The 24,267-nt window shown below is 44.3% G+C and overlaps 1 protein-coding gene across 2 annotated transcripts in view; it reads right to left on the reverse strand.

The window, feature by feature from the left end:
- slc12a2 (solute carrier family 12 member 2) overlaps nt 1-24,267 on the reverse strand; it is a 75,076-nt gene that overhangs the window by 17,116 nt on the left and 33,693 nt on the right. For both annotated transcript variants that reach the window (XM_064943419.1, XM_064943418.1), the window contains exons 2-19: nt 23,221-23,340; nt 19,969-20,044; nt 19,218-19,313; nt 15,345-15,484; nt 14,316-14,426; nt 13,979-14,087; nt 13,509-13,636; nt 13,241-13,325; nt 12,991-13,157; nt 12,617-12,724; nt 12,267-12,390; nt 11,935-12,036; nt 8,477-8,632; nt 7,064-7,163; nt 5,026-5,137; nt 2,664-2,804; nt 1,613-1,719; nt 809-888 (exon numbers count right to left, since the gene is read on the reverse strand). In XM_064943419.1, coding sequence (XP_064799491.1) covers nt 809-888; nt 1,613-1,719; nt 2,664-2,804; nt 5,026-5,137; nt 7,064-7,163; nt 8,477-8,632; nt 11,935-12,036; nt 12,267-12,390; nt 12,617-12,724; nt 12,991-13,157; nt 13,241-13,325; nt 13,509-13,636; nt 13,979-14,087; nt 14,316-14,426; nt 15,345-15,484; nt 19,218-19,313; nt 19,969-20,044; nt 23,221-23,340 — 2,062 coding nt within the window. The remainder of the gene's footprint in view (nt 1-808; nt 889-1,612; nt 1,720-2,663; nt 2,805-5,025; nt 5,138-7,063; nt 7,164-8,476; nt 8,633-11,934; nt 12,037-12,266; nt 12,391-12,616; nt 12,725-12,990; nt 13,158-13,240; nt 13,326-13,508; nt 13,637-13,978; nt 14,088-14,315; nt 14,427-15,344; nt 15,485-19,217; nt 19,314-19,968; nt 20,045-23,220; nt 23,341-24,267) is intronic.

Consider the following 24,267-nt stretch of genomic DNA (forward strand, 5'->3'; position numbering starts at 1 on the left):
AATGTTGGTAATTATCTTGATGATGGGGTTATTTGATGGGTGAAAGGCAAACAGTGTGTTAGAAAATGGCCGGCAAGCCATTTGGGCCAATTAAGGTGAATTTGGGTGGACTTTTGGCTGCGTAACAAGCCAAGTCAGATGACTGGACTGAGGAAGATGAATTCAACTAAAAAGTACACAGTTAGGAACTGCTCGGTAATAGGATACAGTGGCTTCCCACAAACAAGCAAGGACTTGGGCCTAACTTTTTCCTTTAATACAATTATCTACATGTATTGAGGTTTATTGGTGAAGGAATGGTAACGCGCCTACTCTTCAACCAAGACATCTTCACAATATGTAGAAAAAAATGGGTTTCAAATACAGGGGAAAGAAAAAAGGTCAACCTTCAGGTGAAGATGAATAAGAAGGTTAACAGAGAGAGACCGCGTGGGACCCAGGTGATCTTCTAGAATCTGCAGTTGGACTGTGTTTGGAAAGCAAATCTAATAAAACATCCATTTGAGTTACTTGTTTAATTAAATCTCTCTCTCCAACTGGCGAGAGCCACATTGAGTTAAAGAATCACACCTCATTATTGGTTGCTCTCGATTCCCTGTGTAGTTGCAGAACATAGACATGACGCAGAAAAGCACTGGTGCGAAATTCATTTTCTCAATAATAACATAACATTTTATGAGGAAACCAATATGAGACAAGCTGATGAGATTAGTCGTTTGGCAAGGGAGTGTTTTAGCGTGTGTGTGTGTGGGTGGGTAAGAGTATCATGTCGTTTGGTACAAAAGTGTTACTGTGTGTGTGAGTACACCTTGTTCTGAGATGTGGGACACGTCCAGACCCTCCTTCAGTCTGAGGACCACGGCACCGTACTGATAGTCAAACGCATCACTGAAAGACAAACAGAAAGAAACACGCGCTGTTGGCATTTCACAGGAAGCCGCTTGACACAGAACTGGGCCTGGCTGTGTGTATAACACACTACATTAAAACCTGTACTTTTCCACTTGGACAAAACACACTAACCAGGCTAACGCAAACAAACAAGCTAAGGACTCAGGCCACAATGAATGGTTTCAAAGGACAAAGCGAAATGCCTTACTGGTAGATGTGGGAACTTCATGATGATGTGAAAACTGGCAGCCAGACTTCACCCAATTAATAATACTTTGATGTCTATAGGTGAAGCTAGCATATATTGAAAACTAAAGAGCACATTCCTATAAGTCTTAGAGTAGCTTTTAATATACCGTGGATGAACTCTAGCTTTCCAATCTAATACAAAAATTCACACACTTTACAGCAGGAACTGATTCAACCTAAATCCATTGGATTTAATACCTACGTGACTCTGATTAAGTTTATAAATGGAAGTCCAAGCTGTGTGTGTGCGCTGTATGTATGTATGTATGTATGTATGTATGTATGTATGTATGTATGTATGTATGTATGTATGTATGTATATATATATATATATATATTTCTCGTGTCAAAGCTTGTTATCTTCACAACCCATCACATGTTCATGTGCTTTAAAACAAATTACTTTTCTAAATCAGGCATCTTTGTGGACAGCCTTTTGACAAGGTGGCTTGCGAGGCCCCCGCTGACTTACTGGATCATCTGGATGTAGGTCTCAACGTTCATCATGTCTCCGTCCTTCCAGTCGTTCTTGAAGCCAATCACCAGAGTGTTGGGCCTCAGACGACCGAGCCCAGCCGCCTTGAGAAAACACAGGTCAGAACAACCTAAAGAAACCACTAAATAGATCACGGTCAGGAGTTTAACCCCCCTCCCCCCCAAGTGACAGAGCTATCAAAGGCAAGTGACAGAGCTATCAAAGGCAAGTGACACAGCTATCAAAAGGCACTATCAACGACGCTAGAGGCGTCGTTCCCAGGCTGTGTCACAACCGGCCCGTGATCGGGAGTACCATTGGGCGGCACAAAATTCACCCAGCGTCGTCTGGGTTGGGAGGGGGGGGTTAGGCCGTCATTATAACTAATCATTTGTTCTTAACTGACTTGCCTAGTCAAATAAAGGTTAAATAAAATATAAATGTCACACAGTGCTGCATCAACCAAAAACCAGGTCACGCAATCGCTTTCAAGCATAAAAAAAGTCTGGTTGGCAGGCAATCAAAGAGCACCATCGGCATCAGGGTCAATTCAATCTCGATCCATTGCTATCATTAATTCTAGTTTTCAGTGTCAATTGACAATTCCATGGAGTTGAACTGGAGTTCACGCCAATGGTCACTACCGTGGGTTTCAATATATTTTCATGCACTTTGATTGAATGTACTTGAACTTTAGGATAAATAATGACAACTTTGTATAAGGTCAAAGACTTGTGTTTCAAGGGCAACTAGAGTAGGGTCGCAGGTGGTCTAGTGGTTAGAGCGCTGGGCCAGTAACTGAAAGGTTGCCCGTTTGAATCCCCAAACCAACAAGGTGAAAAATCTGTCATTCTGCCCTTGTGCAAGGCCGTTAACCACCCACACCTCTCTGTTCCGGTTGGACCTTGTTTCAAATTGATGATAAAAATACCTTTAATTCAAATAGAACTAAAATAACTTCTCACAATTGATGTACTTAAAATTACAGCCCACTTAACTTCTATGGCTTGGTACACTGCCAATTATTGTAACGTTTGTCTGTTCTCACCTGTAGCAGATACTGGGTGCCCTCCCGAATGTCCTCAGCGAACACGGGTGTGTAGAATGCCTTGGTCTCGTTCTTCATCAACCAGCGCTGGTAACGTGTCTGGTCATTGGACAGCTCTTTGAAGTTGGGCCTTCTGGAGCCCTGTGAACACAACACAAAGAAAATAGAGTCACGCTAAAGGCTAAGTGTAGTATTTAGTAACTCTTTAACAAAACAGAACTAGTTCCACCTTGCAGTCAAATCACAGCTGGATATATTTACGGTACCAATTACCGTTAGAAAAGGTTCTCAAGTTGTCCCGAAAAAAGCCCTAATTCAAACAACCACTCTTAAAAGGCCTATCCATGGAGTCTTGCTTCTATCTAAAGAGGGGCTTCAGCATAAGAAGCAGCCCTAAGCCAGAAAATGCATTGGCTTGTGTCGTTGTACTTGCTCTTTTTTTGCAATAGAGAGAGTGAGGGTGTGTGTGAGAGAGAGTAAGCAAGCAAGACAAAGAGAGGGCACTATATTCCGCAGTACGCCCAGTGGACTTGGAGAGATATCCCGCTCATGGAGCGGCACGCCACATTTTTTCCAACCGCTAAGTTAAAAACCGCTCCTCGCTCAAAAAAATAACAAATAAATGCCCCTCTAAAATCACAATTTAACCAACATTATTTTTGTAACTACCTGGATCTACCATTTGGTTTTGAAGTATTGAAACCAAACCACATGATTTGAATTAAAAGTATTTTAATAAACATAAAAAGGTGAATGTCATATTAAACAGCATATAAACACTGTAAATAGGTCAGGAGCCAGACAGGGAGCATAAGGAATGAAAATTAATTATTTAGGCTATATTATATCAAGGCTATAGCCTACAAAGAAATACATTGTGAAGCATTTTCGAGTGCGACACTAGGCTGGTAGGGACATAAAGCAATCAGCATTTTAAACAACATTTCGTTGTATTAAATCATTAGTCTATAAATTGCGCATATATGCTGTGACTTACTTAGAATTAAATACAAATTAATCTAAAAATGCCTTTAGGCTTGGTCTGAATATATTTTTAGAAACACCAGTTTGGCCAGAGTCTGTGGCTTCAGGCTCGTGCCTGGAGAGCAGGCCGGCAGCAGAGAATATCCTCTCCCCTGCTTGCAGAGCTACTGGGAATGCTGAACACCCTTTGTGCCACTCTTGCCAGGCTGGGCAGAGATGCATAGTTCTTTTCTTTATTTTTTCTCTCTATAGGTAGGTCTAAAAGTTCAAAACGTAAAGTTCCTTGAAACTGGGTATATGCTAATATCAATTATGGACAACTGTATCGATAATATAACAAAAATGAACACAACTTAAGAGAGACGATTTTTTGGTTTATAAGTACTTTGCTACAATGACACTCTTAGCTGGCTACCCACCTCGTTCCTCTCTGTTAGCATGTGCACCCAGGACACCATCATGCTTTCAGGTTAAGGGTCTTTTCAGATTCTACAATGATTCCTGAGGTTGTGGACACTACATCACCACACTCCCTCTCTTGCTCTTGTTCCTCCTTCTTCCTCCTCTAAGACAACTTGATTTTTGCACCTGTGTGTTTTATCAGTTTCTTTATGAAAATATTTAGAAAACTCCATGAGAGTAGCTAAAGTAGCTATAGCAGCACAAGTAAACTACAAATGCATGCTGGGCCAGGCATGCTCTGAGCTCGTGAAGTGGGCGCTACTGGAGAGAAGTTGGAGTGGCCAATAAGGCTGGCGCTCAAGCCTCTGGGAATCTCGCGCCAGTCAAATGTGGCACGCTCCACTGACACTCTGGTGGAGGCAAATTGATTAAGGCCAGAGACTTTTCGCTGCTATTGACAGTAGAGCGTCAGTAAAGTGCCTTTTCACATTGTGGGCACAGCGCAGGGACGATTACATCAGCCCAGCCGTCACACTGTCTTATTGGATCGCTCATTTTATTGCCCCCAGGTGAGGGATTTCGATTTCAAAAGTAGCTAAAAAATACAAATACAAAAAAACTAAATGGGAGCAATGACTCACTCAACAGGAAATGTGGATTTTAAAAGTGAACAGGGGACTAATAAGCGCAACACAGGAGTCCAGAACAACACAGGAGCCACTGTGTTCGGTTTCCTGTAAACCGGTTCTAATGGTCTTCATGTGAGTTAATACAGCACTTAGTCACCTGCAGTCAACAAGAAGTAGTTATGACATTGCATTGAGATTGTTCATCTATGGCTCAATGTTCATCTATGGCTCAATGGACCCTATGAAACAAGTGAAAAACTATGAAATGGAGCCCACACTGTGCCATGGTACAGTTATGGGATGGAGCCAAAATGGCCTCCGATTGGGCGACATCTCTGGTTACTCACCGTGCGAACATGGCCACAGATCATCAGGCCCACATTCTTGGTGAAAGCGTGGACCAGGTGGAGCAGAGCCGGACGCGAGTTGGGGTAGCCCGTCATCACTAAGCACTGAGGTCTGTTATAAAACAAGATCAAAACGGAGTTAGCATTTAGTTAACATCCATGCTAACAGTAAGTGGCGCACAAATTAACACAAAGACCTAACCCAGGAGTAGTAAATCGTCCTTCCGGAGAGCAACTGGCCTTTGGTTCCAAGCCTTTGCTCCAACACTGATTCTACATGTTGAGGAGCAGCGGATCAGGCGTGCGAGACCAGCGCCGAGACAAAAGCAAGCACCCAGTAGCTCTCTAGGTGGGTTGACCAACAGCCACTGCTGACTTAACCCTTTTGACTGTTTTGTTGTTGTTGCTAGGTCACATGCACATAGTACTCAATGCATCATCTCACACCGTGTCTTCTCATGACCTTGAGAGAAGACGTTGTCATATCCTCGATGAGGAATGAAAACAGACCGAGAGCTCCAGAGTAGCGCACATCAAAGCAAATATGTTAAGCACATGGGATTAGGGGAGCCAGGAAGGGGGAGAAAACGCCAGGAGTAACATGTTTGAATGCTGACGACAATGTCCTCCCCAATCCATTGGAACACTTCCAGGACAAACGGCTCAGTCCGAACAGCATCCGTAGCGCCTCCTACAGTCCATGTGAGAGCGATTGAACAATAAAGCACAAGGTTGTTGTGTTGTGGCTCGGACAACATCTGGTTTAGCTCTACTGAAGCACTTTTCCTACATCAGTTTCTGAACGAGACCCACTGGGTATGCTTGATTAAACTCCAGGTAAGTTTAATCAAGCATCACTAGAATGATAGTACTAAAGCATCACAAATCTAGTTAGCTAGATAAAAAGGCTCAATAAATGTGGAATCATTCTAACAGAGGCCACTGCACAGTAGACCATAGTTGAGAAATCCAGTTCTATACCAATACCCTAATCCCCATGCTCTCTACTGTGGCTTGATAATGACCGATGCTAGGTTTCAGAGAATAGATGGTTTAGTCTAGCTCCTTTGTCCTGAAAATAGATGGTTTAGTTTAGCTCCTTTGTCCTGAGGCGAGGGAGTGTGAAGGATGCCAATCATATGCCATTGTTGTCCCAGGTGTGCAGTTATACAACCCTCTCCAGGGGGGGTGTGTGTCGTGCCGAGACCAAGAGAGGGCTCTGGCTGCAGCCTGACTCGACAAACTGCAGTTTCCTCCCCCGCTACCCCGTCTGCAGCCTGAGCCTACTGCAGCCTGAGCCTACTGCAGCCTGAGCCTACTGCAGCCTGAGCCTACTGCAGCCTGAGCCTACTGCAGCCTGAGCCTACTGCAGCCTGAGCCTACTGCAGCCTGAGCCTACTGCAGCCTGAGCCTACTGCAGCCTGAGCCTACTGCAGCCTCATCTGATCTAGAAGACACAGTGAGCGTTAGGGACGACTCGCCGAGCAGCATCGAAAGGTAATTAAGTGAAGGAGTCGTCGTTAATCAAATTTGCCAATCAGATACTTTTAGAACTGACAGGGCAACAGCCTTTATGACAATGTGAATGATAGAGATTTCCTGAATACAATACATTTTACCCAGTAAATATTTAACAAGTAACATAATGAAATTTAAACACCGGGACGGACGCTGGTGGTGAAAATTAGGTGGTTTAGTGACTAAAGAACCTAGCCTTTTGGGCTCACGAGTGAAGCAACGGTCTAAGGCACTGCATCTCAGTGCAACAGTTGTCACTGCAGTCCCTTGTTCGAATCCAGGCTGTATCACATCAAGCCGTGATTGGGAGTCCCATATGGCGGCGCACAATTGGCCCAGTGTCCGCCTGGTTTGGCCAGGTTAGGCCATCATTGTAAATAAGAATTTGTTCTTAACTGACTTGTCTAGTTAAATAAAGGTTAGATAAATACGGGCGAGCGCATTTTGAAGACAAGACATACTTTTCCGTTGGTCTAAGAAGTGAAAGTGTGTGTATATGGGAGTGGGTTCTGTACAGTACCTGAAGTTCTTGATGTGGTCCTCAACACTGCTGAGATGCAGACTGTGGGTCAGGGCCTGGTGGTATGTCAGAGCCTGAGTGGAAGAGCCCCAGTTCACATCTGGAAGACAAACAGTCACATTCTGGAGTCAGGACCCTGTATGGGTGGCCATTAAGACAGTCAGGCCACTGGAGCAACTTCCATGCAGTGTGGGACTCAGTAGGGATGCTGTGTACGTGTGTGTAGAGCTGTGACTCACCGTGTGTGTGTGTGTGTGTGTGTGTGTGTGTGTGTGTGTGTGTGTGTGTGTGTGTGTGTAAATCTGTGATGGAGAGCATTTGTGTATTAGAGATGCGTGTCAAATTGAGTGTGTGAAGCCATGTGTGTATTTGTGGGTTCATACAAAGCCTCTCTGTAGATGTCTATATTGGTGTCTGATGCTCTGTTGGGGTTTCTAGCGCAGGTCAGGTGTGTTTACCCAGAGGTCCCATATGGGGACCCAGATAGCCATCTGACCCCTGTGGGGACCTCCACAGCCAGGCCAGAGAGGCTGAGCACCAACACAGGGGAGGGCATGTAACAGCATGTAGCTGGTCCCCCACCTGCTGCACCCTCCCAGCTCTAGACATTTCAAAAAGGCCCCCATTTAATGTCACACTGCCTTGCGTGGGCGGGTAGCTTAACAGAACGAGCCAGCCCTTTGGCAAATCACCATAGAAACACCGGAGGGAAAGTCTCTTCATGTACTAGATAACGTCATAGAAGGAACAAAAAGTTGTTCAGAAATTCATATGCTAATTAACAGACAAAGTTTCCTATGAAAATGTTTGTGAAAATATTTTCTGACCTGCAAATGGAGCCACAAGCCACTCTTAATGCAATATCATATTGTGAAAAGCCAGTTCACTTCAGTTGAATTCAGACAGTTTCCACAACCCTGCGTTTTGCTATAAATACATTTAAACCGTGTTGGCCTGGGCTGCACTGCAGCAGAGGGTGCATAACAAACACCTCATTGTGATGCAAATGCTTACCACTTCACCAAAATACATGTGTGCATCAGCAATAAAATAACTTGAAATATCAATACTGGGACCTGATTCACATTCTGTGTTCAAAGCATCTTTGGGCATCAAGGGGCGGACTTCCAGTGCACTGTGCTAATGTGGCTGACGTTTCAGTGGAATCAAAAGAACTAGGCAATTATTTACGTTAAGTGGTGAAAGCGTAATTTACATGTTGCGGGAAATGTTTTTTTGTAGGCTAATTCATGAAAAGATTCTGCTATAATTTGTAAAGTAAAATAACCGATAATCCACGACAACGATAATCCACATCAAGTTTCACAATGAGCACCTATCTTGGCAAAATAACACTAGTCGATGTTGAGGCAATCCAAGATGGCCAACTTGGCCTGTTGACGAGTCACTCACCGGGCTTCTTGTAGCTCACGTAGATGTAGAGGCCCATGACAATGACGTTGGTCATCAAGGCTGCCCACCAGTTGATGACGAACATGACCACGCAGCACAGCACGGCTCCGGCCAGGGACACCCACATGTTGTAGTACTTGAAGCTGGGGCGCCATCCTATGGTTCAGCAAAACGTTAGGTGGACTCCCTTAGAAGGACCCTCATAACATGCACTTGGGGGGGCCAGCATATGACATTTGTCCTTCTTGTAAAAGACAGAGGGGCTGGAATGGGTTATATAACCAAATTTAAGGAAGAAAATGTGAACTTGAACAAAGGTAGAATCCAAAAGATTAGATCAAATCTGCCCCTCATGTCTATGAAGAACCAGTGACTCTATGGCGAGCCGCTTACCATAGCTGAAAGCTCTTGTTAATTTACGACTTGCATTATGTCTTCACATACATGGTTTTAGTGAAATTACTGAATCATTAAAAAAATATATGGGAGGCGGCTTAATATGGTAATGTCACTGAATGAATAAGAGCATGGATATGCACTTGGATTAAAAATGGAGTTAAAAATCAGAGTTAGCAACCAGTTAGAACATTGTAAGAGAATGTTACATCCACGGCTACTGGATACCCATTTATTGGGTACTAAAGACACTAGACCAGTGGGAGTTTAGTAAACTGGAACAATGGGGCACAGTTTGACTGTGTGAACGGTTACACAATGACAAGAACTACAAAAAAACAGGACCTAAAGGGTACATTGTTTGTGACGTCATTCTTTGCCACATTACTGTTTTTACACACAGTCATGGGAGAGAGACAATGGGCTAGAGCCAGAAAAGAAGGCGTTAGACATTGCCAGTTTGAGAGTTTCCAGAGGTGAGAAGCCAAGTGTCTATTGCCTTGCCTTTGGTGAGTCATGTACCCTTTAAGTCTGTGTAATTGAATGGTCTGTGCGGACAATGTCAGAATTAGATATCAACTCTACCTTCTGTTCTCCTAGGGTTTTTTGGTATTAAGGGAAAAACAAACGTCACTTTATACAACGACTGCTGAACGATACAACAGGATAAAAATATCACATTGAAAATGGTTAATCTGTTTCTTCCATCTTCTATGATTTCGACTAGGCATTTAAAAAAAAGAATAACAGTCAATCTAAGCAGAGATCTTGATTTCTTGACACCAGTTAGACTGACAGTTGAAACGGAGTGGACAGCGTCCATCTTTGATCAACCGAGTGCTAATTAATGACACTGTCCCATTCTGCCCAAGCTAGCTTCAGTACTAAACCCCATCCTAAATAATGACACTGTCCCATTCTGCCCAAGCTAGCTTCAGTACTAAACCCCATCCTAATTAATGACACTGTCCCATTCTGCCCAAGCTAGCTTCAGTACTAAACCCCATCCTAAATAATGACACTGTCCCATTCTGCCCAAGCTAGCTTCAGTACTAAACCCCATCCTAATTAATGACACTGTCCCATTCTGCCCAAGCTAGCTTCAGTACTAAACCCCATCCTAAATAATGACACTGTCCCATTCTGCCCAAGCTAGCTTCAGTACTAAACCCCATCCTAAATAATGACACTGTCCCATTCTGCCCAAGCTAGCTTCAGTACTAAACCCCATCCTAAATAATGACACTGTCCCATTCTGCCCAAGCTAGCTTCAGTACTAAACCCCATCCTAATTAATGACACTGTCCCATTCTGCCCAAGCTAGCTTCAGTACTAAACCCCATCCTAAATAATGACACTGTCCCATTCTGCCCAAGCTAGCTTCAGTACTAAACCCCATCCTAATTAATGACACTGTCCCATTCTGCCCAAGCTAGCTTCAGTACTAAACCCCATCCTAAATAATGACACTGTCCCATTCTGCCCAAGCTAGCTTCAGTACTAAACCCCATCCTAATTAATGACACTGTCCCATTCTGCCCAAGCTAGCTTCAGTACTAAACCCCATCCTAATTAATGACACTGTCCCATTCTGCCCAAGCTAGCTTCAGTACTAAACCCCATCCTAAATAATGACACTGTCCCATTCTGCCCAAGCTAGCTTCAGTACTAAACCCCATCCTAATTAATGACACTGTCCCATTCTGCCCAAGCTAGCTTCAGTACTAAACCCCATCCTAAATAATGACACTGTCCCATTCTGCCCAAGCTAGCTTCAGTACTAAACCCCATCCTAATTAATGACACTGTCCCATTCTGCCCAAGCTAGCTTCAGTACTAAACCCCATCCTCCGATTTGTGTCTGTCAAACCTCCAGTCAGACAAGGGTCAAATCCAAAATAGAGAATGTGTTACATTGAATAATAAAGAGCAGCAAGCTGCTTTTCAGCAGTATTGTTTTCAGCCAAGTACTGTATCAATTGCATAATATTGCGTGTGTATTATGAGTAATTGAGACATTCCCATTTATTCCAAACTACTTTCCTAAGATAGAGATTACAGTAGCCGTTATTTAATAAAACAACTCGCCGGATATGAAAATGTTCAGATAGCTTAAGTAATGACATGACTGAGTTATTTGGGAATGGCAGATTGATAAGACTCTATGCAACACATACCACTGGTGCCATGCATATTAAACAAGTCCTATTCACTGAGAATCAGAGTTAGGACTGCCCCATCTCCCTCCACAATGTCAAGAGTCTGCCTTCAAGATGATTGGTCAGTTCCTATACAGGCCGTCATAGAATGGCTGTGCCTAGCTCCTAGGAAGACCGTTCATGGAGTGCTGTGTAAGCGGAAACAAATGTTATTTGTAATTCTATAGTTGACATCTGTTTAAAAGGTATTCCTGGATGTGCCATTAAAAAGTGAACATAACAACAACAACAAAAAACACTCCACTGGGTATGAGGTCTTCGCCATGTGGCCAGCCTCTACAGTAAATGGAACGACAACTTGTGAGCCACCATTGCATAACTGCATTGAAGTGGTTTAAAGGGAAGACTATTGTATGCCTTGTACTGGAAATAATTAGTGTGGAAGTCCTATCATTTCCTATTAAATCAAGTATTTAAGCCAGAAGGACTTGTGACCAATGACTTAAGTTAAGACTCATGACTTTACTCTTAAAGAGGAAATCAGCAGTTGAAACGTTTAAAGCGCTCTTCTCACCAGTTTCGGTAAAAAAAAAAAAAAAAATGTCCAAAAATTTGAAAAAAAGGATTTAACAACTGCAGATTGCCCCTTTAACTAGCAAATCTAGGAGGTTTCTTCAGCAGAGTACCATATTTGTATTTGTGGCTATAGTCAGGACCTTTGTGGCAGTTTTTTTGTCGTATTAAACTTCCGGTCTTCCTGCATATATAACTTTTCCTCAGGAAATGAGGCCTTACCTGGCGAGTGGGCCAGAGAGGCCTTACCTGGCGAGTGGGCCAGAGAGGCCTTACCTGGCGAGTGGGCCAGAGAGGCCTTACCTGGCGAGTGGGCCAGAGAGGCCTTACCTGGCGAGTTGGCCAGAGAGGCGTGGAACACAGAGAAGTTGATGAGAGCATAGGAGGCCAGGAAGAAGTTGGAGATGATGGGAGCGATAATATTCAACTGGGCTAAAATGAAACAAAAACATGGCTGTTTAGATTAACACTTTGCATATGTTCATTGGCAACTGTCCATAGACATTCAATAGTGCTCTTTAGGTAATTAGCTGTCCCGAACAGGACAGAACTAGACTACTGAATGTCACACTACAGACACATTCCTGACACACTACAGAATTTCGTATTGTGAATAACAGTGTTGTCATTCGATGCAGAAACCTGGATAGCGTATTACGTACCAATAAGGATGAAGGCTAGAGCGATGCAAAACGTGAGAATGTAGCCGCGGAGGGGCTCATTGTTTTTGCCGTAGCCCTTGGCAAACATCTCCAGGCCAGGGTAGATGTTGTCTTTGCATAAAGCCTGGAGAAGGAAGAAAATCATTGGAATTGGACACTGCTATACTAATCAGCGGATAGGACCCTTGATGACGAAGGAACATTGGGATACGAGATCACAATCTTGCCTTTTATCTGCGTCTATGGGACAGTAACTAACATGACAATGTTAGTATTTCATACAGTATGGATAGTATAAGCATAAACTGACTAGCAGGGACAGAGGAGGGAAGTGGTATCTGGGGACTCACCTGGAATACTTTGGGGGCGCTGACCAGAGACGCCAGAGCAGAGGACAGAGTGGCGGAGAAGATCCCGGCGGTGATGATGGGTCCGAAACCAGACACGATGCTCATGACCTGAAGAAAAAGCATGTGAAAGGTTAGATGTAAGGATTGGAGAGAAGGAGGAGTGCCTAAATTGGAGTTTATATACTTGTGGTGGAAACATGTTTTGTCTGAATGCAGCTGTATTGGCCCTCTGGGAAGAATTAAACTTGGTTAGGCTTCCATAGTGTCCTTAGAGTTTTTTACTCTGAGAATGAGAACCAAACACTACTCAACTGTGATATTGCTACAAAATGGCTAGCGTTCTAGGTGGGGAAACGGCACACAATCAGACATACCTGGAAGTCGTTCTGGAGTCCATATCTGCAGTTGTACAGGCCGTCGTCACTCTTGCAGGAGGAGAAGTCGTAGCCAAACTTGCAGGCGGCGTCGGTGCAGTTAGCCATGATCTGGGTACTGCGAGTGTCGTTGGCGTTTCCTGTTGCGTCTCTCACGATGCATGAGCCTTTAATGAAAAATACTAAATGTCAAACTTTGTCTCTGTTATATTTATTTTTATTGGTCTTGTTAGGGGCGAATACCACATACCAGTAGAAATTGCAACACCCAGGTAGACAATACCGGTGATAAGAATGGCCAAGAGTGTTCCTCTTGGGATGGCCAGTTGTGGGTCCTGTGAATAGAAATAAATGCTTAGTCTCCAACATAGATTTCATATCAAGTCTCACACACACACACACACACACACACACACCGTTTAAATCAAGACAATATAGGAGTTCCATTGACTGTATATGAATTGAGGTTAGTCTTTTGCTTGTTTGTGACGTCTTTTTAAATGATGTGGGGGTCTTACAGAAAGGTCTCCTGAGATGTTGGCACCGGCCAGAATGCCAGTGGCTGCAGGGAAGAATATGGCAAAGACTGAGAAAAATGATTCTGTGCCCCGGAAGTCCGGACCCATGTTCTCCATCATAATCCCACCTTAGAGCGAGAAGGGGGGGTGAGAGAGAGGGGAGGGGGTTAAGCAAAACTGAGAACGCTGACAAAGCAAGCAGTGTGTATGTTAGGACAGTCAGACTCGATCTCAGAGCTGGGAATCAGGCCGCAAAGTCAATTTCAAATAATCGAATTGGATTGATTTTGTGATTTCAGCAAAAACATCTCTGGCACAATTTTAGCCAGTGCTCATGACTTCAGAATCATTATAGATCCACAATCCAACCGCCGCTAGCGTGTCAATCTAATTGTCTTTGACAGTCTTCTATTTTGTTTGACAGTCATGTCAGTTTGTGTTGTGTAAAGAGAGAACCAAAGGCGTCGTACTGTCGTAGCCGAAGAAGCCCTGCGACTCCTTGGACTGGAGGGGGATGAAGGAGCCAATAAAGTAGTTAAAGATGGCCGTGATCAGAACAACCAGCAGGAAAATCTGAGCCTGTGGACAGAATGAACAGGTTAACTTGACTTTCACCTCCCAATTCCAACTAGCACTAGTCACATGCATTAAATCTAGCCAACTACACAGCGCACATCAATGTCTGCATTCACTCAGTCTGGAACTTGAGGCTCAACATCAGAGACAAGGTGTAGTTCAATATCTAAGTTCTAGATAGTCGTAGTTTGAGAGCTCTATTCAATCAAACATAGTTGTATGTTATCTTACCTTGGCCTCCCATTCCATTCCTGCCACGGAGATACCCAGGAGAAGGATGACTGTGATGGTTCCGACGATTCGGATGTCATTGATTTCATCAGTCATGATGCAATCCACGCTCTGTGAAAAATTACAGGAGAATATCAACTTCACTGTCAGGCCAAGAGGTAGGAGAAATCCTCTCAAATTCATCCCTGACTTTCCGCTGTTCAGATAATTTGTGATAATGGCCATTTGAAAAAGCATTGCAAATATTTTGCTAAAGTTATTTTCAACAGCTTTACAATTTAAAGCAAAGGGTGGCTACTTTGAAGAATCTCAAATATATTTTGATTTGTTTTACACTTTTTTGGTTACTACATGATTCCATGTGTTACTTCATAGTTTTTGATGTCTTCACTATTATTCCACAATGTAGAAAATAGTAAAAATAAAGAAAAACCCTTGAATAAGTAGGTGTGTCCAAACTTTTGACTGGTACTGTACATTTAGCAACCACTTTTAGAAAGGCCCAAAACATCGGACCTCATTTTACTATAGAGCACTACTAAAACACAAAACAAATTGAAGTCTGATGAACATTCAACTCGAATGCCAATGGCATGCTTCAATCAGCAAAGCGCAAAACAACTACCCTCATCTGTGACTAAGGAGTGACCAATAGGCCATGATTGTACCGCGCCAATCCTTGGTTAAAATACTTGAAAGACCTCGGAAGGAGAAGACTCATTATTACGAATTTTGCATGAGCCATCCCTTAAAAATAGCGTGCCCTCCATGCAAACAACCCAAGAATAAAACATTGAACAACATCATGAGAACCAAAGGCCAATTAGATTAGGCTTATTGCAGATGTTGAAACAATGTTCCAAACGGTAGACTCGGTCAACATGGACTAAATGAATCAGCAAAACCTTCTGAGTAAAAACCAAAGATGTCCCCAGAAAAAGCAATTAAAAAACGCCTAAAAGAAAGTATTGAAAGAGTGAAAGAAACATAACTGTCGATGATGACATGGGGAAAGATTCAGCGACTTACCGCAAGGAGCTCCACAACGGTTTCGGCAAAGCCCACCACGTACATGGCGACGGCCACAGCGTTGGCAAAGGCGAAGATCAAACCGATGGAGCCGCCAAACTCTGGGCCCAAACTTCTTGATATCAAATAGTACGCCCCTCCTGACAAACAGACAGACGGACAGACAGTTGGCCAGATGGACATAGCATTTAAAACTGGGTTTCATTTAATTATCTCTCATAAAAAAGGTTAAACACAAATCGTTTTAATCAAATAACTGTCATATGTAGGCTAGCCTATTGCATTTTCCTACATCAGTCAAACCTTCGCTGCAGTGCAGCACACTCCTCTCGATGACACGCTTAAACCAACATACCAGCTCAAATGAGAGTGGAGATGGTAGAGTAGCTCCAAGATGGGAGATTAAATGTGTCAATTAATTTTGCTGCCAGATGAGTTCGTAGTGCGACAGGCTGAGTAGTGTTCCTCGTTGAGCTCTCTTTATGCCATGTCTCTGCTGACAGCTTTGGAGAGCACTTCAGGTGCTCCTACATACACGAGTGGCAGGAACCAAAACAACTAATCTCTGAGGGCATGAGCAGGTAGAGAAATTCATGTGGGATCATGCTTGATTTTTTTGCTGGCTCTCTTCGTTCCACTTAAATCAAGTACACTCGAGCATCAAAGTCAAATTGCAAAACCATTTCCCAGAGAGCACATTTTGATTTGCCCTTTTGAAAGGGGCATTTTGATATTGAGAGACCATTTGGAGGGAGATGTGGGAATAACTGGAATACTTGGAAAGATTAGTTTGGATGGGATTAGAAACCTACACGGTGCTGTGATTAGGAGTATTACAGTAAACCCTACGAAAGGCATGTGATTTCAATCTACTCTTGACACTCAGTTCACTGCATCACAGTGCACCAACTTCACCCTGCTAAAGCAGGTGCAGTAGCAGCAGGGGGGACGTTCATGTTTGAACACGTTACAGATATTACCAAGGGGGAAAAAAGGTTTTAGCATTCCACCCAAGGGTAATGGATTAGCCTACTTCGAAAGAAATCAATTCAGAGGAGGAGCTGATGGTTCCTGTGCTGTTCTAAACAAAAACGGCCACTATATGGAGCCTCCCTTGCTGCCTGACGCCAAAGACAATCGGGCAGAGGTAGACGTGAAATCTCATGAGGATGAATCGAAGACGCGGTCTCCAGGAGGAATACCCTGCTGAAAACACCAATATCCTTTACTACGATATAGTTTCCTCACTAGGATATTTTCAAAACAAAATGGAATCTTTGGTTTTCCCTTGCCCTCACAGAGACAGCATCCTAATATCCATTTCAGACCACCCTGCCAGCTCTCAGTGACTTGAGGGAGAACCACTGATTTAGAAACACACTATTGAATTTCCCCTCATGCTGCGAAAACTAGGAGCAATGTGCGGCCAGTGTTCCCCCCCATCATTTCATTCCACTCCAAATGAACCAGGGCACATCTCATTGAGGTCCTAAGAGAATAAATTTTTAGTTCCGTGGATGAGGGAAGTAAACGATAGCCAGGTCCAGCTGGTAAAAATCACACCTGTAGAGGACACCTAATTCCATATCCAAACGCAGGAGACTAAGCAAATGTCATGTGAGCCGGCCACTGCTCTGCAGGTTGCATATTTGAATTGATTCCAGAGAGGAGTTCAATGTTAAGTTTATGGGTAGCGTGGGAACCCTCAGCCCAATTTATCCAAACATGCCAAGAAAAGGGAACAAAACAGTACTGTAAATCAGCATAATGCCACCTTGAGCAACTCATCAGTCAATTATTAATGAGAGACGAGGGTAGAATTAGGATTGCAAACCTGAGCACTGAGCAGATTGTTGGCGAGCCCTCTCTTGAATGAATATAAATTGAGCTGCAGTATTAAATCTACTGGCTGGACTGTAATAGCAACAATCACAGTCTTATAGTCCTGGTTTCTAACAACATGCCCTTGAGCTTTTTGATTAATGTAATGTCCATAACATTATTATGTCTAAGGGCTCTCTGTTCAAGACCGAACCAACAACAGCTATCAAATGTTTGCTTTGAAGATTAAAGGCAACAACACACCTGCAGCCATCGACACCTGAAGAGCTACTGAGTCACCGGAGATGATCAAAGAAAGACTTGTGGCCATTAGCAACAGACATTAATTAGGTCTACGCTGATGAACATCGGCCAGGTGGGGTGGGAGAGGCAGAATAACGGTGTGGTGCCCTTCTCATGACCTCCCAATCAGCCCACTGATGAACGCTTGGTGATCTCCGATTACACTAGGCAACACCGGGCCAGAACGTTCCATACTCCCAATTAAAGCCACTCCACGTTTTCTTTATCCTCTGTTAATGGTTTCTCATCAAAGTGAGGAATTCACATGGAGTGGGCTTGGAAAAGCAAAACTGTTTCTGTACTTATATACATTTGACGCATGCTCTTACACACTCCGGTAGAGGTGCATAACTTGACTGGAGGACTATGATATGATTGGACGAGAGAAGTGATTTGCATCAGAATTCTAGCGAAAGAGAAATCAGCGAGTGATCAGGCAAGTCATTATTAAATCTGGCAAAGGCACTCAGTCAGGCTCCTGTTGTTTGCAATATCCTGACCTTCCTCAAGGTAAAGAGATTAGAGAGTGGAGGCGATGGCATATCTAGGGCCCGGGGAAGGAGGGAGTTCATTAAAACCCAATGGTTTTGGATGTTAAGGAAAATGTACAGTGAAGTTGTCCTTGACTTCCGAGGGGGTGAAATTTGAGCTGATAATTAAAGAGAGAGAAAATCAGCTTCCTCACAGAAGGAAAAAAATACCTCCGATAAGTGATGTAACAAATTGAAGGAAAACAACAACTTCTGGACTTCCATTCACAACTATTACCAGCTATGAAAATGGACCAAAACTAACCGAATCACCTATATGTTGTCTTGACTAAAGCATGTGCTAATGATGCAGAGGCACACTCGCACGCCACTATTCGTAGTTGTTCGGCTCTTTATTTTTTATTTATTTTACCCTTATTTTACCAGGTAAGTTGACTGAGAACACATTCTCATTTACAGCAACAACCTGGGGAATAGTTACAGGGGAGAGGAGGGGAGATGATTGAGCCAATTGTAAACTGGGGATGATTAGGTGACCGTGATGGTATGAGGGACAGATTGGGAATTTTGCCAGGACACCAGGGTTAACACCCCTACTCTTACAATAAGCGCCATGGGATCTTTAGTGACCACAGAGTCAGGACACCTGTTTAACGTCTCATCCGAAAGAAGGCACCTTACACAGGGAAATGCCCCCAATCCCTGCCCGGGGGAATCGAGATATTTTGTTAGACCAAAGGAAAGAGTGCCTCCTACACCACTTCCAGCAGCATCTGGTCTCCCATCTAGGGAGCAACCAGGACCAACCCTGCCTAGCTTCAGAAGCAAGCCAGCAGTGGGATGCAGGGTGGGATGCTGCTGGCTAAACCGCACAGCTCTTTCAGGTGGACATTTAGCTGAGGTAAGATACATAGCCCAGCTCAACTCACCCCAGGGCACCCGGACTATACCTGGATGAAACCCTGACTGCATCCTGAAGCCAGATTGAGTTATACTTGCCTGCACTCCAATGACTATACCTGGAGTGTCAGATTTATTACACCATCAGAGAACGAGCCTTCCGTTACACAGATACTACAGAAAACACTGCATTTCATGATACATTAGCGTTCCATGTTGATTTACTCATGCGTTTTATGGTTTCATAGAGGGATGAACATGGCAACTATCTAGTCTTATAGTAGAGATTAGGCTTGGAAGAACTGGGAGTCCTTGGGGGTTCTTTGGAAACACGCTTTAAACATGCAAGTGTTCATACCTCCTCGTACAAAGCCGTTGGTCGCAATCGCTGAGGTCGAAAGGCCGGTGATGGTGGTCACAACTGTTGCCATGAGAACGATCACACAGGAGAGAACTGTGAAAGAAAATGGAGGTCATGGTTGATTAACAAAACAAATAAAAATATCAGCATTAACATTTCTACAAACTTCTAAGAGGCAAATAACTGCAATAATGAGCAGCCGATTATCTGCTTGTTGAGGCTTTCCCCTCTCTCGCTCTACCTCTCCTGGCATTCACACATTCTGAGAAGACCTGTGAATAGTAGCGGCGCCGCTAGAAAAACAAGCTAGTGCGTGACAGTTGACTGCATATGTCGCCGTGTGGCAACATTTCACATCTGGACGGTGAATGGTCGAGAGGTGAGGGGAGGAGGGATGGTCGAGAGGTGAGGGGAGGAGGGATGGTCGAGAGGTGAGGGGAGGAGGGATGGTCGGGAAGGTGAGGTGAGGAGGGATGGTCGGGAAGGTGAGGTGAGGAGGGATGGTCGGGAAGGTGAGGTGAGGAGGGATGGTCGGGAAGGTGAGGTGAGGAGGGATGGTCGGGAAGGTGAGGTGAGGAGGGAAGGTGAGGTGAGGAGGGATGGTCGGGAAGGTGAGGGGAGGAGGGATGGTCGAGAGGTGGGGGTTTGGGGTGAGGTCGTGTGTGAATAAAACCATTTTTTATTTATTTTTAATAAAAATTAAAAGTAATTCACATATACTCCCAAGCGCAACTCCAGGGTGTCTTACCAATTCCCGCCTGTCCCACGATCCATGACATGCGGATGAAGAGCATCACGCCCCAAATGTTCAACATGCAGCGCACCTGCACAGAGGAAGGGGTGGCAGTTAGGACGCATGACAAGTAACGTCAACACTTCACTCAGCAGAGAGGTTTCCGAAAACCTGGTCTTGAAACATTGCCTGGTGGGAATCCACTGATTAGATGTCCAAGACCTGGGCCCAGCTTTTCAAGTTATCGGATAGAATTAAATGCATTGAAATACAATGAAAAGAACGGGAGTACCATTCAAGTCAATGATTTCTATGCATTTAACCCTATCCAATAGGCGAAATCCAGATCGATAGGCGTAACTTTTGAAAGACTGATGAGGATTCAATCAAGATTTGAACCGAATGTTAAAGGGCAAGATCCCAAACCTAGTGAAAGTAGCAGTTCCGCCTTGGCATCTACTTGTCTATTCAAAATTGCTACAAGCACCAAGCTTGCAATTTAAGGTCAGAAGAACGGTTCAAAACAGGGATTAAAGTCCTGATATCAATTGGAAAACTTTGGACAACAATGAAATACATGATATTAAAATGTTGATATCAGTGTATGACACGCTAAAATAAATGTTGGCTGCCCGACTAAGACTGGCCAAGGCTGATGTAAGTTAAAAAATAATAATAACAACACTGTCAACCTCTAAGAACATTCATTAATATCTACCACAGTTTCATCCATTTCAAATAAAAATCATTGACCATGTTTCCATCCACACTAAAGACATAATAAAAAAAAATATGACAGCAGTGATGGAAACAGGTTGTGTACTTTTAGAAATGCCGAACAATGTTTGTTCGACATTGTGGTATCTTTTTTTGTCTGTAAAATTAATTATGTGGGAAATGGCAGTGGAAAAGTCACTTATGTGCAAATATTGATATAATAACTGTTATTTCGAAGTAAACTTGGAGTCATGCAATAACATGGTGTGTGGTCCTCCCACTACTGCTCGGGAAAGCATGCAGTTCATTAGCCTACAGATTAAATACATTATGATGAACATCACAGGGTGGTGAAAGTGCATGGTGATGAGCCTGATGCTGCTTTCCAATAAATAAGCGAGGGTCTAACTCCGTCGACGTGATGCTCGAGGGTCTAACTCCGGCGACGTGATGCTCGAGGGTCTAACTCCGGCGACGTGATGCTCGAGGGTCTAACTCCGGCGACGTCACGATCGATGCTCGAGGGTCTAACTCCGGTGACGTGATGCTCGATGCTCGAGGGTCTAACTCCGGCGACGTGATGCTCGAGGGTCTAACTCGGGAGACGTGATGCTCGAGGGTCTAACTCGGGAGACGTGATGCTCGAGGGTCTAACTCGGGAGACGTGATGCTCGATGATCGAGGGTCTAACTCCGGAGACGTGATGCTCGATGATCGAGGGTCTAACTCCGGAGACGTGATGCTCGAGGGTCTAACTCGGGAGACGTGATGCTCGATGATCGAGGGTCTAACTCGGGAGACGTGATGCTCGATGATCGAGGGTCTAACTCCGGAGACGTGATGCTCGATGATCGAGGGTCTAACTCCGGCGACGTGATGCTCGAGGGTCTAACTCCGGCGACGTGATGCTCGAGGGTCTAACTCCGGCGACGTGATGCTCGAGGGTCTAACTCCGGCGACGTGATGCTCGAGGGTCTAACTCCGGCGACGTGATGCTCGAGGGTCTAACTCCGGCGACGTGATGCTCGAGGGTCTAACTCCGGCGACGTGATGCTCGAGGGTCTAACTCCGGCGACGTGATGCTCGATGCTTGACAAATAAAAATATCATATCCATAACAAACTCATCATGTAGACTAGCCACCCAAACAGCCTAGCCGCACTGTATCTGCAAGCTGTTGGCTAGAGCACAGGTGCCAAGACCAGAGTAGACACGTTTGATTCTTAACTCAGTCTGTGACAAAATTATCAGTAGAGTTGAAAATTGAGGATGTAGTTAAAAGCACTGTACATTTTGAAAACTATGCACTGTGTGACAAGTAGCTACAACATTGTTTCCCCAAACTAGGTCCTGGGGACCACAGAAGTGCACGTTTTTTTCCCTTCCCCTAACACTACAAAGCTAATTAAAATAATCAACTAATCATCAAGTTTTAATTATTTGAAATCAGCTGACCAAGGGCAAAAAAAAAAACGAAGTGTGCACCCTTGGGGTTCCGAGGACCAAGTTTGGGAAACACTGCTACAACCATGCCAGATGCTCACACTAGAGCAGGGCTGTCAAACTCATTCCATGGAGGGCCTAGTGGTGGCTGGGTTTTGTTTTTTTCCTTTCAATTAAGCCCTAGACAACCATGGTGAGGAGAGTTCCTTACTAAATTAGTGACCTTAATTTATCAAACCAAGTACAAGGGAGGAGTGAAAAACACTCGACCCTCCTTGGAATGGGTTTGACATATGTGCATTCGTCTCAGAAACATGCTATGGCCTGGACAGACCTGGAAGGATTCAAATCAGCAAAAGCAATTCTTGCTAGAATCCTGTAGAGTGTGATCGACACACACCTCAGTTTGTTTGGTGACATACTCATGTAATCTACCACTTGTTGAGGTTCCTCTTTAACTGCAATAGGAACTAATACAAATAAGCACAGACACACACACACAAAGCCACAGGACTCTCATAGTCCAATGATAATAAGTGCATATTGAGATCTGAATTCCAAATAAAGTTTAAGTAACCACCTGGGAACTTTATACTACAGAGGCTAATTATGGGAGGAATTTTCTGTACTTTGAATGGGGGGGGTTTCTTGCGGTCAATTTGCAGTCTAGAAATTATTAGCATTTATGTTCCGCCCCCACCCCGCGCAAACATTCGCTCAACAAAAACATTGTCGCGGGGCTGATTCTAGATTATCCCTGGTCTATGCCATTGAACATTGCGTTCAAGAATAACTTGAGGACACTGCATTCCCTACAATGTCAGGACTAAAAAGAGAAGTGCTTATGCGGTACCAATTGTAGAGGCAGAAATGTCACATTGGTCCTCTGTTGCTATAGCATGGCTCTTGCAACGCCAGGATAGTGGGTACAAGTCCAGGGACCACCCAAGCGTAAAACATTTATGCAAGCATTACTGTAAGTCACTTTGAATGAAAATGTCTGCTAAATGAGAGACAGACACACACAGATAGTGTCACATAACAAAAAGGTAACCAGGGGGACAACACTCTCAGGATGTCAGAGACGAGATTCGGTTGACTACTCACCAGCACCCCTTTGATCCATCCGAACTTGACTGCTCCCTTGGGCTCGGACGCCTCCTTGGCTGCGGCCTCCTCGGCCGGGGTGAGCTCATCCCCGTTGGCGAAGCCATCCTCAAACGGCTCCTGCAAACAGGACGAGACAGACAGGCTATGGTCAGCACACAATGGAAAAAGACCCTTATTAAAGTAAATGTGCAAGTTCACACACCTGAATACTATTATCTCTGAATTAAACGGTTGTTCACCCATGTTCATTAATTTCTATGAACAATCTACAAGATCTTATTTTGCTCTTCAGCCGACAGAGAAGACTCCCCAGTTCCCACACACCACACACACACACACACACCCCCCACACCCACACACACACACACACGTGGTTGTATTGGCTGGAGAAGGTCAAACACAGGAAGCATCCCTGCAGAGACAATGCCGTGAAGTGGGTGGCTGCCTCACTGGGTTGGTCTCTCAGTGCCCACCGCCCCATGCTGTTCCATCTAAGTGGCCCAGGACGCCCCCAGCCTGCAGTCCACCCAGCCCACCCTCACCAGGGACAGCACAGGAGAGGAAGCCACGCATTCAAAGGCCTTTACAACATCCCGTCCCTGGTACTTCCCACCTATTAAGGCAGAAATAAGGCCCAGAAAAAGAGGAAGCTTGAAGACAGGATCTTTTAAAAAATGTTGTTTTTTGTTGTTGTTTTTTTTTTAAATCAGCCTAGACTTCCTGCTTTATGGGCACTGAACCAAAAGTTGACCCCAAACAACATATACACATGTATAGTGATTAACCCAGTCGCCACTGGCAGTGTGGAAAAATAAGTAACCATCGACTGCATGCAAACGTCCACCCGGCTGCGCGCACGAATGGGTATTGATGTTCTGCCAGCGTTCGATACACCACTCAGGCCCAGAGAGGGCCAGACACGGGTCCGCAGTCTTCATTTCAGGAAGATTGACACAGGAACAGGAGATGAGGTCTGGCTGACGTGACAATACAGGGCTTGTTCTCGTCCACGGTCCTTCATTTACCTAGGATTGGCATTCCAAG

The sequence above is a fragment of the Oncorhynchus masou genome, chromosome 28 (assembly GCF_036934945.1).
Source record: "Oncorhynchus masou masou isolate Uvic2021 chromosome 28, UVic_Omas_1.1, whole genome shotgun sequence".
In the NCBI taxonomy this organism is placed as follows: domain Eukaryota; kingdom Metazoa; phylum Chordata; class Actinopteri; order Salmoniformes; family Salmonidae; genus Oncorhynchus; species Oncorhynchus masou.